The sequence below is a fragment of the Bemisia tabaci genome, chromosome 2 (assembly GCF_918797505.1).
Source record: "Bemisia tabaci chromosome 2, PGI_BMITA_v3".
Classification (NCBI taxonomy): Eukaryota; Metazoa; Arthropoda; class Insecta; order Hemiptera; family Aleyrodidae; genus Bemisia; species Bemisia tabaci.
This window is the reverse complement of record NC_092794.1, coordinates 41613367-41631617: the sequence shown is the minus strand read 5'-3', so window position 1 is coordinate 41631617 and position 18251 is coordinate 41613367. Positions and strand designations below refer to the sequence as shown.

General features: G+C 37.7%; 1 protein-coding gene across 7 annotated transcripts in view; it reads right to left on the bottom strand.

The window, feature by feature from the left end:
* LOC109040034 (beta-1,4-galactosyltransferase 7) overlaps positions 1-11296 on the bottom strand; it is a 49716-nt gene extending 38420 nt beyond the window's left edge. For 4 of the 7 annotated variants that reach the window (XR_011899364.1, XR_011899365.1, XM_019055796.2 and 1 more), the window contains exons 1-5: positions 11002-11296; positions 9088-9266; positions 7733-7965; positions 5978-6124; positions 4756-5012 (exon numbers count right to left, since the gene is read on the bottom strand). Coding sequence is in view for 5 of the 7 variants with exons in the window: in XM_019055796.2 (XP_018911341.2) it covers positions 4756-5012; positions 5978-6124; positions 7733-7965; positions 9088-9266; positions 11002-11125 (940 nt within the window). In the remaining 2 variants the exon portion in view is untranslated. Of the gene's footprint in view, positions 1-804; positions 3152-3279; positions 5013-5977; positions 6125-7732; positions 7966-9076; positions 9267-11001 lie in introns of those variants that run through there. The other 3 variants (XM_019055797.2, XM_019055798.2, XM_072297326.1) reach the window with 3 other exon arrangements.
* Between the last annotated feature and the right edge of the window lie 6955 nt (positions 11297-18251).

Here is an 18251-nt window from a genome sequence, read left to right as displayed (position 1 = left end):
CTATTGTACTTCTGCACAACTATCAGTGTTACCTTCTTCATTTTGTTCAGTAATTTTCACTATGTGATATGAAATTTTTGCAGTCTCGTTCAGGTGATTGTGGCAACATTGCTTTTTTCGCAAGTGCCAATGTTCAATTCCTTTAAAGACCTGGTTGCAGATTGCAAATTGACGCAACATATAAGATTGTTCCTCGGACGCTCGATTTTAAGCAGTTACTAACTAGACAGTAACTTTTAAACTTCATTTTGTGCAAGTCTCCCCTACCTACAGTTTTCCTCGAAATTATTTATTTTGTACAAAGAACGGACCCAAGTCCAAGACAAGGAGCAAAACAACACGCAGGCGATGAAGGTGTGAATTGTCTTCATTTATTGAATGGTATTCGTTTACGTACAGTCAAAACCTTTTAGAAGGGATAACATGGCAGTGGCATTGAGTACTAGTAAATTTTTCTATTGTACTTCTGCACAACTATCAGTGTTACCTTCTTTATTTTGTTCAGTAATTTTCACTATGTGATATGAAATTTTTGCAGTCTCGTTCAGGTGATTTTGGCAACATTGCTTTTTTCGCAAGTGCCAATGTTCAATTCCTTTTAAGACCTGGTTGCAGATTGCAAATTGATGCAACATATAAGATTGTTCCTCGGACGCTCGATTTTAAGCAGTTACTAACTAGACTGTAACTTTTAAACTTCATTTTGTGCAAGTCTCCCCTACCTACAGTTTTCCTCGAAATTATTTATTTTGTACAAAGAACGGACCCAAGTCCATGACAAGGAGCAAAACAACACGCAGGCGATGAAGGTGTGAATTGTCTTCATTTATTGAATGGTATTCGTTTACGTACAGTCAAAACCTTTTAGAAGGGAGAACATGGCAGTGCCATTGAGTACTAGTAAATTTTTCTATTGTACTTCTGCACAACTATCAGTGTTACCTTCTTTATTTTGTTCAGTAATTTTCACTATGTGATATGAAATTTTTGCAGTCTCGTTCAGGTGATTTTGGCAACATTGCTTTTTTCGCAAGTGCCAATGTTCAATTCCTTTTAAGACCTGGTTGCACATTGCAAATTGATGCAACATATAAGATTGTTCCTCGGACGCTCGATTTTAAGCAGTTACTAACTAGACTGTAACTTTTAAACTTCATTTTGTGCAAGTCTCCCCTACCTACAGTTTTCCTCGAAATTATTTATTTTGTACAAAGAACGGACCCAAGTCCAAGACAAGGAGCAAAACAACACGCAGGCGATGAAGGTGTGAATTGTCTTCATTTATTGAATGGTATTCGTTTACGTACAGTCAAAACCTTTTAGAAGGGATAACATGGCAGTGGCATTGAGTACTAGTAAATTTTTCTATTGTACTTCTGCACAACTATCAGTGTTACTTTCTTTATTTTGTTCAGTAATTTTCACTATGTGATATGAAATTTTTGCAGTCTCGTTCAGGTGATTTTGGCAACATTGCTTTTTTCGCAAGTGCCAATGTTCAATTCCTTTTAAGACCTGGTTGCAGATTGCAAATTGATGCAACATATAAGATTGTTCCTCGGACGCTCGATTTTAAGCAGTTACTAACTAGACTGTAACTTTTAAACTTCATTTTGTGCAAGTCTCCCCTACCTACAGTTTTCCTCGAAATTATTTATTTTGTACAAAGAACGGACCCAAGTCCAAGACAAGGAGCAAAACAACACGCAGGCGATGAAGGTGTGAATTGTCTTCATTTATTGAATGGTATTCGTTTACGTACAGTCAAAACCCTTTAGAAGGGAGAACATGGCAGTGGCATTGAGTACTAGTAAATTTTTCTATTGTACTTCTGCACAACTATCAGTGTTACTTTCTTTATTTTGTTCAGTAATTTTCACTATGTGATATGAAATTTTTGCAGTCTCGTTCAGGTGATTTTGGCAACATTGCTTTTTTCGCAAGTGCCAATGTTCAATTCCTTTTAAGACCTGGTTGCACATTGCAAATTGATGCAACATATAAGATTGTTCCTCGGACGCTCGATTTTAAGCAGTTACTAACTAGACTGTAACTTTTAAACTTCATTTTGTGCAAGTCTCCCCTACCTACAGTTTTCCTCGAAATTATTTATTTTGTACAAAGAACGGACCCAAGTCCAAGACAAGGAGCAAAACAACACGCAGGCGATGAAGGTGTGAATTGTCTTCATTTATTGAATGGTATTCGTTTACGTACAGTCAAAACCTTTTAGAAGGGAGAACATGGCAGTGGCATTGAGTACTAGTAAATTTTTCTATTGTACTTCTGCACAACTATCAGTGTTACTTTCTTTATTTTGTTCAGTAATTTTCACTATGTGATATGAAATTTTTGCAGGCTCGTTCAGGTGATTTTGGCAACATTGCTTTTTTCGCAAGTGCCAATGTTCAATTCCTTTTAAGACCTGGTTGCACATTGCAAATTGATGCAACATATAAGATTGTTCCTCGGACGCTCGATTTTAAGCAGTTACTAACTAGACTGTAACTTTTAAACTTCATTTTGTGCAAGTTTCCCCTACCTACAGTTTTCCTCGAAATTATTTATTTTGTACAAAGAACGGACCCAAGTCCAAGACAAGGAGCAAAACAACACGCAGGCGATGAAGGTGTGAATTGTCTTCATTTATTGAATGGTATTCGTTTACGTACAGTCAAAACCTTTTAGAAGGGAGAACATGGCAGTGGCATTGAGTACTAGTAAATTTTTCTATTGTACTTCTGCACAACTATCAGTGTTACTTTCTTTATTTTGTTCAGTAATTTTCACTATGTGATATGAAATTTTTGCAGTCTCGTTCAGGTGATTGTGGCAACATTGCTTTTTTCGCAAGTGCCAATGTTCAATTCCTTTTAAGACCTGGTTGCACATTGCAAATTGATGCAACATATAAGATTGTTCCTCGGACGCTCGATTTTAAGCAGTTACTAACTAGACTGTAACTTTTAAACTTCATTTTTTTCCAGGTTGTGGGCACTACTTATTCCTGAACACGTTCTTGTGATAGCATTTCTGATTATCGTTCTAGATGTATAATCGGATGGTCCATATAATTTCTGATTATCGTTTTAGGTGTATAATCGGATGGTCCATGTACCTGTTCATCGAAATGTCGAGATCGCACCACGCACTATGGACAGAGTACAAACGGTTGTGGAAGGAATATATTAAATGCTTGTAAAACAAGCCAACCTTGCTCAGAAACCAATAAGTTTCTCAACTTCTTGTGAAAACTTTTTCATCTTTAATTAATTCGTGTTTAAATTGTTTTAACTTCTTCACGTGCGCTTTTTAATTTTATTTTTAACTCTTTACTTCATTTCATTGACATCACAGTGGTGTCCAACCCTGCAACTATTCACTTATAAAATAGGGGTTCCATATACCTGTTCATCGAAATGTCAAGATTGCACAATGCACCATGGACAGAGTACGAACGATTGTGGAAGGAATATATTATATGCTTGCACAACACGCTAACCTTGCCCAGAAACGAATAAGGTCCTCGACTTTGTTTGAAAACTTTTTCGTCTGTAATTAATTCGTGTTCAAATTGTTTTAACTTTTTCATATGCTCTTTCTAATTTTATTTTTTTATTTTGTCTTCCTGTTTTTCGTTGTTTCTAATGGTCGAGCCCCAGCCAGGCACACGGCACATAATTGTGGCACCATTGGACACACTCAAAGGTGTGGGATTGAAGGTTCATTTTTCAATCTTTTAGGTGACCCTTTAACAGGATATTTTTTTTTAATTTTGAGAAATACGGGGAGGACTGGAAGCCAATCAGAAAATGGGATTGATTAACGGCACTGGTAGCACCAGAGCACAGCAAAATTATCAAATGATCCTGCAAGTTTTACTATGAACGGACGTTCATTGGATTTTGATATGCTCTTTCTTGGAAGAAAATATAGCTGGTGACCTTGACCAAAGTCACTTTCAATGGAACTCAATCCAATAAGTACCAACACCAGTCGACAAATCAATTGACAGGAAATTGTAAGAGGACAATTTCCTTACACAAAACGATACAATAATCAATTATGATAAATATGAGTATACAGCAGTCTTGATGGTGATGGACAGAAATTCAGGAATCAATAATTTGTCTGGTTAGGCAATTCAAAACATTTTGATAAACTCATGAGAATTTGAAAGGTTTTTTTTTTTCTTCTTTTTTTTGAATCACTTATTGACAATTGCTTTTAGTCTTGTAGTGAAAACAAAATTAGTTGATAACCTAGGAGGGTAAAATGAAAAGCAAGCGTGACAGACCTTTATGCTGACAACAAAAAATTCTGTACTAGATAGCTGAGAATTACTCCTTTTGGATAATTATCAATTCCTGATCTGCTCACATAATTTGATGAACAAAACTCATTTTTTTATGTGCGGAAGAAATTCTTTGAGGAAAATAAGGAACAACTCTTCCGTCCTACGAGGAACAACAACTCATCCATTAGGCGAGAACCAACAATAAGTTAATCACTGCTGAATGAAATGATGGTGACACTTCTTCTTTTAGCATCATAAACATTGTTTTGCACAATGTTCCATGTCAGATCCACAGGTTGCAAAAATGTTGCATTGATGGAAAATAAATGCTTGCTCAGGCCAAACACAAGTTGGATAAACTGGGAATTTTCCTTGCATAAAAAGCAACTAGTCATTGGATTTCAAGGCAATGTTAAAAGGAGGTTATCTTGCTTTGGGTTCGATTCTACTGCTCTTACCTTCAATACTGCCCTTCCTTGCTTGAGTCGCAGGTTTCTTGTCTGGACATCTACACCAGGGGGTTAGCTTCTCATCGCAGAAGAGCTGCACATTGAGAACAGTTACTGGAGCCAAGTTATCCATCAGGAGAGAGTGCGTCGAAATCAGCGAGTACTTAAGCGTGTTCAAGCCAGTTGCCCTGTCTCTTTTGCGGGTGTTTTCATACTGATTAAAACACTTTATGTGATCTCTTTTCCTTCTTGAATTGTGAGAATGCCTGCAAAATAATTTATGATTGGAATAAAATATTTTCAGTGTGCTTCATTGAGCGAAATACAGTTGGTGTACTTTTCTACAGTTCTACAGTTATAATTAACAAGTCTTCTTGAATTTTTTTCTAACTTAGTATTTACATTTACAAATATTCCAAATGCTCAAGTTCCTAGCCTCTCTACATTTTATTTTTTCTACAAGATCTATCTAGCAGTCAAACACCTATGAAAAACCAAATAGAGCCTTAAGATTTCCGATTACTACCTTCCCTCCGGGTTCAATCGGGCTTTGGTAGATAAATGTTCAAATTAGAAAAAGGGCACGCACAGGTCTGTTTTTATCAAAATTAACTTTTTGACAGATTTAAACTCTCTAGGGGTGGGGGTAGGTATTTTTGAGAAAATTTGATGTGCATGTTTTTTGATAGCCCTCTTATGGAGAGTTAAGAACATCACTCAAAATTCTGTAAGCTTGAAAAAAGGCTTGCTGGCACATGTCCCTGAAAATGTCCCTTCTTCAAATGGGCCGAATTTTCACGAGCTTCCTAATTCTATGAGAAGCGGATTATCAACTTCCTCTAAGAGGGTTTTGAAGTATTTTTCACTGAGCGAATTGAATGTAAGAATGAATGAAAAAAAGAAGGAAATTTTTTGGCTAAATTGTAACTTTGCCCAGATGTGTACTAGAAATGCCGGATGACATTATTTGGTTTGACATCATGGAAACCAGGGCATTTTAAATTTGCAGAAAAGTTGTGCTTTTCAAACTGCATATTTCTCTGTTTCTGCGTTAGTTTTTTCGTTTTCAATGTGCACATCAGATTCTGTGCATTGCTTACAATTGGAAAAATGTATTCACAAGTCAAAATTTGTTCATGAATTAGTGACCTATTAAAGAAGAATATAGTACCAGGCGTACTATGCAGTAACTGGAAAACTGAGAGAAACAAAACGCAGAGCTCTGACTTACCTGAAGGTGTTATTAATACCGGTGGATAGATTTCCAGGGCGATGAATTGTCAGACCACCTTGTTTCAGACGAACATAAAATTCATCGTCTTCAAGCCCCCAGCCCCAGTATCTGTTACTCATTCCATTCACTTGCACAAAATGGTCTCTGAAAAAATTAAAAACATGATTACTGACAAGTTCTTCTGAAGACAGAATACGAATATATTGAGAATCTGACTGTTCTTAAAGTTTTCTAGATTTCATGGGTTTTCCTAAGTTTTTCATGTCGATAGAGTAGTCTATAAGGATATGTTGCTTGCAAGAGATTCAACCAACTGAGTGAACCTGAACATTCTACAAGGGAATCGACGACTCATTTTTTTTAAATTATTGTTTCAACAGCATTTTCATCCTGCTCAGCTAGGCCGTAGAATTTTTTCTGTAAAACATGTTTCTCATGTTCATTCTATTCATTGAAGGGTTCTGTGGAACCAAGCAATGAAAATGAGAAAACTCATAAAGAATGCCAGGAATTTCAGGTACCAAGATAATATTTGTTGATAGTAGAATGGTAACTATTTCGGAACGTTCCGGGTTTTTCTTTTGATTTGTCCCCATTTTGCAGCCTTTCCCCAAATTAAGTTGTTATTTTATTCAACAAGGGGCTGATTATTGAAAATGATAAACAAAGTGACAGACAAAAAAGACACAGGAAAAATTTATCGATCCGTTCACTTGAAATAGAGAGTTATCATAGACTGAGGGGGAAAATGAAAGACAAACTACAGGATATCTCAGGAGTTAACATTAGTTCGTCTATTATAATAACTCACTCCCACCAATAGGATCGCTCCAAGCATCTTTTCAATTTCAATAATCAGCCCATAAATGGGATTGCATGAAAGTCAAATTTCGCTTGGGAGAAGTGTCTAAAATCTTCTCCTTGGAATTTAATTCGTGCAGTTTATGTTACATATTTACAAATTTTTCTGCAGTGGCGGGTGACCAGGTTCGCTGTGAGGGAAATCATAAAATCTAAAATGGATGATCTAACAATTTCTTTTGCTTCATTGGTCATTCTTCAGAACGATTGATTCTCTAAAAAATTCAAAAAAGACCAGTTAAAACAAATGTGTACTTTGAAATAATGTTACACATGAGAAATACTGCACTTTCATTCCACAGAGCCCTTTAATGAATGGAATGAACATGAGATACATGTTTTACAGAAAAAATCCTACGGCCTAGCTGAGCAGGAGGAAAATGCTGTTGATACAAAAAATGAATCAATACAATTGAGGCATCGGGTGCAGAAAGGGCACTTCTCGGTTCGGGTGTTTTGGAACCTTCACTGCTGAAACTACAATACATGAAAAATGAAACTATGAGGTTTATTTTCTGAAATGTTTTGATTAAAAGTGAAAACAGTCGAAAAAGTCGACTAACATAGCTATTTTTCAGTGCCAGGATTTTGGGTTTGAGGCGCTGCTGCACCTTAGCACAGGCTCCGTTCGGTAAAGTATTCGGCATGAAGTCTACCAAGGACTAGTACTTTGAAAATATGAAACATTCAGCAAAATGCAGGTGGGGCCAGAAAAGACCCTGAACGATACTCCCCCTTTTTCAAAGCGCCACATCTCGGTTACTACTGAACGTAGAGAGTTGCTGTTCGGATAAATCTTATTATTTTTGGCTGAAACTACAAGAATCAAGCACCAAAACATGATTTTGTGACCAGCGCAATTGACCCATTGGTGTAAAATGGTCAACTTACTTTAAAATCAGCAGAATTCCACCAACAAAGGTCTGATAGTGATACTTGGGATGTAGGTGAGGAGCAGCCAAATGAACTGGTCCGGAGGTGGGAAACGAGTAGCGCAGCTGTTGATTCAACGGAAGAAGATCAACGTCATGCATTGCAATGTAATCGCAAGACTCAGCTCCTGATGTGGAGAATAGAAACCCAGCATTGATCAAACTTGCTCTATTGAATCTATAATCGTCAACCTACATCAGAATAAAAACCAAAAATTAGATTAGGTTAACAAATGGCAGTTGGTACAACGCAAGGAGGCAGAGAACTCCAAAACACTATAATGAAGAGTAGTATCCAGGGGCACAGAAAACTACGTACCTAAGTAATGTGAACTGTTTCTCACAATCTGTCAAAGATTTTCAACAACCCCATGGCAGTTCTCAGATTTAGATTTCACATTATCCCTCAAATATTCCTTCGATTCCTTCTTTTACAATTTTCCTCCTTTACGATTTATATTCGGTCACTATAAAATTCTTGATTCTTCTAATAATTCAGCAAACTCTAGTTGTATAAGCAATTACTTAAATAATTTTTGGTGGATTAAAACTCTTCTGATGACTCTGGCCAAAACAATTCGGTAAAAATAATTAGTAAGTTTATGATAAAACACACAGTACATGATGCTTTTCCCCCCACATTATATTAAAATTTTCTGTTTCTCTTCATTGAAATATATTTCCTCTTAGTTCTGTATTTTCTCGCTTTCCAAGATTTTCCTCAAATTTCACACAATCAATAAAATTAGGTGAAGACCCTATTAGTCTCAACATCACAACAGGAATTCAATTATGTCGAGTTGGATTCACAATAATGCAATACTTACCTCTCTTCTCGCAACCAATGTAAACAGATCAATTCGAATCAATTATCTGTGCTGTAGCATTAATGGTGTCAACTTGCTGCACATTGGCAATATTATGAGAAGTCATCACTCAATCAAGGCCTAATTTTTCAAATGGTAAACAATATCTCCAATCTCGAGATGAGCTTAACGTAACTTCCCCACCACCAGATAAACACGAGGGTCAAAATGTGGGTAATGGCAGCGAGGAGAGACTTCCATGCAGTGTGACGCATAGTTTGACCACCTAAGATGCAGCCAATAAAAATTGTTTTTTTCCAACTTGAATTTGATGAAACTTTAGCAAGTTTTTTTGGGCTCTAGGACTCGATTTTTTACTTTATCAACGTTCCCATCGTTTTTGTCAAGAAAAGTTCTACAACTAAGTATTTTTATTCTCAAATCCTTCACCCATGCAACAACCCCATTTTCACAAGAAAAATTTCCAAAAAAGATACCTGAAACATACTTGATTGACGATGTAAATTTGATGCCAAACACTCTGGTTATTTAGGAACAACTGCATGTGTGGAATAAACTCAAGTAATTCATCAAATCTATCTCGAAAAGGGACTATCACCCCAAGTTTGTGGAGTGAATCTCTATGTCTGCGCTGAACCAAATTTCTGGTGCTTTTTCCATCAGCCTCTGGTAAACAAAAAAACAAGAGAATAAAGTTGAATCAACCCTTCACTAGTTGGCTATTGGTTGGTATATTGATTCATACAAGACAGAAATCTGGATGATATTTGGCGATATCCTGGAAATTAAACCATTAGTATGTGCACCAAATGGTCACTCTCCGGTGAAGAAACTGCATTTTTAGAAATGTATATTCTCAGTTTGTATGTTAGAACTAGCCAACCTGACATCATCTGCTGGCTGTATGAATTTTTTTGCAATTACTATGGCCAATAATCAGCCTACATACTGCAGCATTTCGTCTCCCCATTACTCCCTACTGCCATTCATCTTTACTTGCTATTACAAAATTGAAGACCTGAATCTTATAAATGTTCAAATTCAACAATTGTACATCACTCTGTATCATGCTGCCATGTTTTTACTTCTTGCAACTTTGAATTGATAGCATATATAAATTTTGCTTCTTGCAGAAAGCATGTTGGCAGAACTTTTAAAAAATTAAACAATTCTTGTTCAGTGGCAGTAAGTGTTGGGAAAAATGTAAGTAAGTCCTATTAATCGAAGTGTGTAAGAGGAGTATGAGTCATTTCACCTCACTGAAGTTCACTGAAGCGTTGCAATGCTACAACTGTATTGGTAAACAGATCTTTGATAAGGGACTTTATCTTCCAGGAGAAAGCTTACTGGGTAGAACTGGGAAGAGAAAAGAACAGACAAATGTCACGTGCATCTGGGTGCATCACTCATCAGTGGGCCCATTGGTTAAAATTTATGTTGAATGGTGCCATTCTCTGATGTGACATTTGTTTATTTTTTTCGTTCCCCAGTTCTAACTTTTGAAGATAAGTGACAAAGCTCTGAAAGAAGAAGTTTCTCTTAGCGCCAGAAGTTTGGTGGCGGGTCTCTCACGGGTAGAGGAACTTCCTGATTTTTTGATTCACTCAAGTGCCGGTATGAAATGGGGGAAGCCTAGCAAGAATGGGAAAACCAGGGGAACCAACATGAAAACAGGACAAATCGGGAGAGCCCCAAACGAAATGTGACATTTAGGCAGTGAAATATTAAAAGTTGGAGTAATAGATTCTCTTTTTTTTTAAAGCTTACAGGGGGAAGCGACCGTGAATTTTGATTGAAAGGGAGGATTGATTGAGTTTAGGTGAAGACAAATTAGAGTTCGTGGCAAGCTTTGAACTTTTCGCCTTGGGTCTCTTTGTTTTTCTGGTGACGACCCGTAGGCTTACAACACAATCTAGACAGGGCATAAGGTTTGACTTAACGCAGATAAGGTGAAACAGTTAAGGGAGTAAGAAGGCGCCTTCATGTGAGTTGCTGCGACCCGATAAACATGTAATAACGCGTGCCGCTCATTACATGGCTTAAGAGTGCAGCCTTGCATCTATTGTAACCAAGGGTAATTTGCGTTTGCAGAGTCTTCATAGGCACTTAAAGTTGCTGGCAACACGGCTGGGCAGTAGTACATACAATCCGGATTGCCTGTCGTCTCACTAGAATATCCAAATGCTCAGTCTAGGTTGTGTTACGTGATTATAAGACGACCGCATTATTGGTTGACACGGTTTCCAATAAATGTAAGTACCAGTAAATTAAATAATCCTAATCAGCAAAGCTCAGAGCATATTCAAGCACAGAGCAATGCAAAAGCGAAGGGTCTGACGAAAGTGTGGGCAGAATCTTGGAATCCACTAGGTGATTCGTTTGGAAGGAAACAAAGACTCACCAAAGGCAATCAATAGGCACCAGGAGAAGAAGAAGGTGGTAAAGATAAGCACGATGAATATTTCCAATCTGCATGACCGGCAGAAATTGAGAAAATCATGAATAACTGCCATCACGTGATGCATTCGGCTGTGTGTTCACAAAACCTCGACACGCGCAAGGAGACGAGGCAACTTCTGAGGGACATAATTTGGCTCGCTCGCACTGAAAAACAGTGCACGATGGTAAAGGCGAATCACATTATTCACATTTTGTAATCTCCGAAAATTGAACCAACTGAAACTCCAGAGATGGAGATTTGGCATAGAGAAAAAAAAGGAGGTGTTTGCATTTCGGGCATCTTGGAATATTTTGATGACTTGATGACGTAGGTGGGTACAGCTGGGTACAGAGACGTCCCCTTCACACTGTACCCACCTACGTCATCAAGTCATCAAAAAATTCCAAGATGCCCGAGATGCAAACACCTCCTTTTTTTTCTCTATGGAGATTTGGAGAACTCAAGAACTCAACAGTCAACACAACATCATGGAGTCACACATGGATGATGGGTTAAGAACCGGAAATGACCGAAGACATGACGGAAAGGGCCGAGCCCGACCGAAAATCCAGATCGCGCGCGCCAAAAACTCTGTTCTTTGGCGGTCATTTTAAAATGCCGCGATTTCTTTCAAATTGACGGACTTTCTGACATTCGATTACTGAGCGGGATCAGAAAGATTTCCGCTGCAATAAAGTCTGTATTCTTTTTGTTCAAGACAAGCAGCAGATCTATATGCACATACATTATTTTATTTATTTTTGTCTACTTAACTAATGTTGAATATTATTGAATACACACAATGGACTGGGTTTCTAAAGTGATGCACCCTTTTCCCGCAGGACCTCGATACCTCCCTCGAGGAAAGAGATACTTTTCTTTGAAATGCCGCAATCCAGGCGGATGAAGAAAGGTGGTCGCATCTTGAGTTGAGCCACCATTTTAAAGGCTGTGACGCGCAGAGGGTACATGCTTTGCCATGCAAGCATGGTGTGCCCAAAACGTACCCGATGGCGTGTGACGACAAGAGGGTACGAAATGCGACTGCGACCACCATTCTTTATCCGCTTTTTGTCGCAATTACACGCGAATGTGGGAGCTGAATGTGGCTTGAATGTGAAAGTCATTGGCCCTGAGTCATCGTTCGGCAACGAATCTTAGCGATAATGTCAAATTTGTCTGGACTATTCAAGTATATTTGATACACATCTGGATGAATATAACTCGAATTTGCGAAATTTCAACCGTTGAGCGATGACTGTTGACTTCCATATTCAGCTGCCAGATTCAGCGTATCATTCCGGCAAAATGTTCACCTTATTGGTAACTTACTGGCGCTTTACCCCCCCCCCCCCCCTCGTCCGCCATATATAACTCCCTCAGAAGAGATCGTCCGGTCAATTTATAGACCTTGTGCCCTTCAGATCGCTCGAGCAAGCCCGCCACAAGGGGGGGATACTGGGTCCCTGGTACCGGGGCCCGGCCCCGGAGGGAGCCCGTGTTACCCGTGAAAAACCACTACGAATTCACATGCAACCCTTGTTTCGTAAGAAAAAGTGAAAAATATACCCCAAAAATTTCGCAAAAGGTGAATAGATTTTCAGAAACACGCTGGGGTACTGTAGAATCCTTCTTAAATTTTTAAAGCAGTTTACTTCTTGGAAAATGTCTGTCTATTTTCAAGGTTTTTTAGTACAGAGGGATATTTTTAGAAACTGCGTTTCATTTTCTTCCGTCGTCAGATGATTATAAGAGTCTCCAGTTTGGGCATCCTCGACTTCAATGGCTCATGGCTCAACTCCCTTGCCATAGACAAACGAAGGGGAAGTTCAGGGGGGCCTGGCCCTCTTAGAACTGAAAATAGTATCATATGCCCCCCCCCCAAAAAAAAAAAATTCCAGATGTTTTGAATGCAACAATTCGCAAGTATTTTTTGCTGAAAGTAGAAAAAAAAACATAATTATTCAGCAGAAATTGATGGAACAATTCTTTATGGAAGCTTCAAAATGCGTCCGATTAGTCGTACAAATTCTAAAATTTCTCGAAGGATGCCCCTCGGACCCCCCCCCCCCCCCCCCCCCCTCCGTGCTTGGGGCCCGGACCTTAAAACTGGTACCAAGGTCCGAGATGGGATGTGCCGAGCCTGCATATGAAAGCTATTTCCATTTAAATCTTCCGTCACATTCTTACGGCGCAATGATACAACTATTTGAACTCTCCGGAATGCGTGGGGTATCACGCCGCATTTGAAGGCGTTTTCAAAACAGCCAAGTTCCGATATCGGATTAATCAATTTGCATAGTTCATGGTATTTTGTTTTCATTTCTAACCACTTGTTTATTAATAATCCTCCTACAAATATTACCCATTTGCTATATACAATTCTAGCTGTAGCGCATACTTCAGCTATTCATTCTTCACTGCAAATGTTAACGGAAATCGAAAAGGCCAGCGTGCATGAAGGCTATTTCAATTGTAATTTTCCGTCGCATTTCTAAGGCGCAATGATACAACTATTTGAACTCTCCGGAATGCGTGGGGTATCACGCCGCATTTGAAGGCGTTTTCAAACAGCCAGGTTCCGTTATCGGAATAATCGTTTTGCATACTTCATATTATTTTGTTTCCATTTCTAACCTCTTGTTTACTTATAAGCCTTCTATAAAAACCACCCATTTGCTAAATACAATTCTAGCCGAAGCGCACTGAAGCGCATTCATGACTGAAAAAATGTTAACGGAAATCGAAAAGGCCAGCGTGCATGGAGGCTATTTCAATTGTAATTTTCCGTCGCATTTCTAAGGCGCAATGATACAACTATTTGAACTCTCCGGAATGCGTGAGGTATCACGCAGCATTTGAAGGCGTTTTCAAATCAGCTAAATTCCGATACCCGGATTATCGTATTGCATAGTTCATATTCTTTTGTTATATTCCGTACCCGTTGTTTATTTTTAATCATCGTAGAAAAACCACCCATTTGCTAAATACAATTCTAGCTGGAGCGCACTTCAGCAATAGAACGCACAACAAACATCATTCAACAAACAATATATTCAAATACAATAGAGACAATGTACATACATATGTAAAATTCAGCGCTTCAGAATAGAAATGTTTAAATGAATCAAATACTCTATAAATGAAGAAAAATTGTTTGCTGTAAATTTTATAAGTTTAAAGTAGAGACGTATTAACCGACTTATGAATGAAAATTAATTCAATTTAGGCCTATTTTGCTGGAAAATGCATCTTTCTGAGGATGTCACTACAACATAGACTCTTTACAATAAAACTATTGTATAACATATATTGCGGGAATAGACTCCCGAAAAACTGGCATTTTTTAAAAATAATTTGGATATCGATTTTTGTTAAAACTGCCTGATTACCCGTAGCTTCCTTTCAACCATTTTCGTATAACATCTATTAATACGTACTTACACACGCTCAAAATAAAGAATAAAACCGAGCATTGAAAGCCTCTTGAATATCGAATAAATGACCGAGCTTCCGCAATAAATCCATCTCATTATTAATTGTCATGTCATTGAGCATGGCATCTCTTGGTATAACCAATCTTTATTTCTTCAAGTTCTTTCATCGATCAAAATATAATATGCATGTCTGAGACCAATTAAACGGGAAAAGATTGAGATGGATTATAATTTAAGTTACCCGCTCCCCGCTCCAGCGAAAATGTCCCTTGCTAAGTTTCCCGTTAAACTTTCCCTGACGTTATAAATACACAATAACTGTTTAGAGGAGGAGCGGTGAAGTGAATTCTGCTTTATGAAATCCTTGCGGTCCTTTCATTATGCGAATCATACTCCATTTGCCAGCATCGCGCGTGTATTACTTTAACTCTCTGATTTTTGTAATGCTCCTCGATATAATATCGCAAAATATTCACGGACTTCATGTCTAGGTATTATTGAACATTAGTGCTTTCCTTATTTTGGAATACCGAATTTTATTCGCTTTTATAATAGTTACCAATCCGTCCAATTTTCATTTTATCGCGTAATTCTGTCTTAAAGTAAAACGTGTAGATGAAGTGTGCATCGTCATTATTATTCCAAGTTTTTTCTTCTGCTTTAAAGAATTCCAGAATTTTGTCCATAAATTATTGCCGGTAGCTTAGTGCTGTGGGGCAACACCAACATGTTTGATTTTCTCCTACGCAGCATTTACATCAAGTGTCTCTTATTTTTTGATTAATTTCTTAAAGGGTTTGATCCGTCTCTAAAATGCGTGGTTTTAGTCACATAATTTTATTCTAGAGGAACACTCGTCAATGTTTGGAAAAAAACCGTATAAATAAATCAATAAAAATTGGTTTGATACTCAAGGAGTCCAGGTCTTACGATTGCCATGGCTCAGGAGTCATCCTATTGACGGATTTTTTGCTGCTGGAAAATAATCTGGCCTAACCATGACCTCAGCAAACCTCGATGCCGCTCTTAACCAGGTAAAACTCAGTTATAATTCGTTGCAGTAGCTTTGGCATCTGACACAATATCTTTTTATTGAAAAATAATTTTGATTTTATTGGAGAGAAAAGTAAATTTTTTAGGGCCTTAAAAAGTTGGAAACATGTTGGAACGACGAGGGTTACTTTTGTCCCGCGGGCCTTTGACGTGATAATTAATCCGATTTTTAACATTTTTGGCACTTTAGGACGACTTTTCTTGGAAATTTAACAACGTGAGAAATAGTTACTGAAGTAAAACATTTTTCATTCATTTTTTTCGTTCTTTCCGAAAAATACACGATTTCTAGGTTAAATTAAGTTTTACATGTGTACAGGTCGTCTTTCTGCGAAATGGAACTATGTGCCTCATAAGATTTGAGCCCTGAGACTCATAAGAATATGTGCATAACAGGGCTCACGCCATAATGCTCATTGTTCCGTTTAGCAGAAATACGTCCCATTGAAAAATCCTAAAAATGGGCCAAAAACAGCAACAATATACCGGATGTCCTTTCTAAATTATCAGAGACCTTTCAAAAGGCGAGTAATGGAAAGTACGCAAGAAATGCCTGGAGATCACCTCTTGAAAGAGTGATAATAACCGAAATCAGTCCACGAAAGTAATCATTTTTCAATAATTCCAGAATTTTGGGTTTGGGGCGCTGCCGCACCTTTGCACGAGCTCCGTTCGGTGAAACATTTGGCATAGTCTACTTAAGACCAGTACTTTGAAAATATGAGACATTTAACAAAATTCAGGTGGGGTCGGAAAGAACCCTAACGCCTTTTCTTATTTTCTGTGAATGTAATTAAAATGAATAAGGAAAAATCGCAGAAACATTCAATGAGCAATATTGTAGTTTATAGTTTTTTAAACTCAATGAAATAAAAATAAAACACGAGTGAAGGTGTGCAACGTTTTAATCGGAGATAAATAGGTTTTGTGTGTGTGTGTGAGGGCGTGAGGGTGAGGGTGAGGGTGAGTGTGTGAGGGTGAGAGGGTGTGTGTGTGTGTGTGTGTAGCTATCGATATGTGACATCATCTAGGGCAGGCGCTTGTGAGATAACTATTCTACTACCGGTGATTGCCATTTTGCCGTTTGTTGGAAATGAAGGCGTGTCACACTGCAAGGGCCATACCACGCTGCGCTAATAGGCACGGCTACAGCGCCGTTGAACTAGGGTCACGCGTTATAAATCTCTACTTGTGTTTTCTCCCCCGTTTTTATTATAATATTTCAGGAAAAATATCCATGTATCTATCTCGGACCCTTCTGAATTTTGTGTTGTTTGAAAAAAATGCAATAACCAAAGTATCGCTTCAAAATTTTATGAAAATATATATTTGATTTAATTTAAGAGAATTATCAGACAATTCTAAGAAAAACTGTTGTTTAGTTTTTGAACCGAATAATTAAATACAAATGAATCATGAGCGGAGGTGTTCAACGTTGCAATCGGATATAATTAGGTTTTTTTGAGTGTGGCCATTCGATATTTGTCATCATTTATGGAAGGCGCTCGAGAGATCACTATTCGATTATGAGTGGTGCCCAACCTCCCATATTGCGACTACCTGGAATTGAAGACGCAATTTTCTGTTCCAAAAATGTTAAAAAACGGCTTCAATTGATGTGGGTATAAAGCTAGCGTTATCTTCACAAATTTCTGTACCCCGATCAAAAAAAGGTCTTAGTTACTTGGCTGAAAATTTTCTATCTCATCGACCTAGAATACTTACTCTAATGCCAAAATCTGGAACAGTTTAAGAATGAGAAAATCGACAGTGCAAACTGACAGACATACTCTCTGACGCAATAAAATATCAGAAAAATTATCAGTCTCTAATATTAGCCAAAACCACCGATAATCGAAAGTAAGTATACTTTTAAAAAAATATCATACATGCGTTAGAAATAACTACTATATTACCTATACGTAACTGATAATTTATTAAAAGAGAGGAAACCTTTACAAAGTCAAATGAGTGAATTCTCCAGAAGAAAGAGGAGTTGACCCTCTTCAAATATTGAAAAAGTATCATCCTGATAATCTTTGTGGTTAGTTTGAAAAGCAAGAAACTTCATTGATTTTTAAAATTTAAACTATTAGGCGTCAAGATGATAAATAAAATGCTTGACTAAAGAACTAGGAGTAAATTACAAATTTCAGTTTAAGTAAGATAGCTTCTTCGTTGCAAGTTAAATTTTATTTATCTGTAACCTTCCACATTGTAATTTGCGTTTATTAATATTCTCTTTCTCGTATCATTTCATGTTGTCATGCTTTTATTTTCATCAACAATCCAAGGATAATGCAGAAAAGTTGCGGAGCTCCACTCCATTATAATAGAACACACACTGAAATTAGTTCAACACAAAAATTTATTGAGCCCTCCTCCCCTCCTTCTCGCCTGTGAACTTCAATACTTCCCTCCTAAGAGTTGATTTTCAAAATGTTCAATTTATCTGTTGTGTTCATGTAATGCTCTCGTCGGGATGCACGGCGCGGCACATTGAATACAAATATTTCAACACAAGTATGAGTGTGGTATTCACAGAAATTGAAGGCGCTCGTAACTCGTTACATCAATCTCTTGGATGCTCGTTACATTATTTGGGGACTGACTGATGCGCACCGGCGACTTAGCCACTGTGAATCACCCGAGGGAGAGAAAACTTTAAACTAAAGTTACAATAATGTCGAAGATCGAAAATGAATAATAAAATTTAATTTC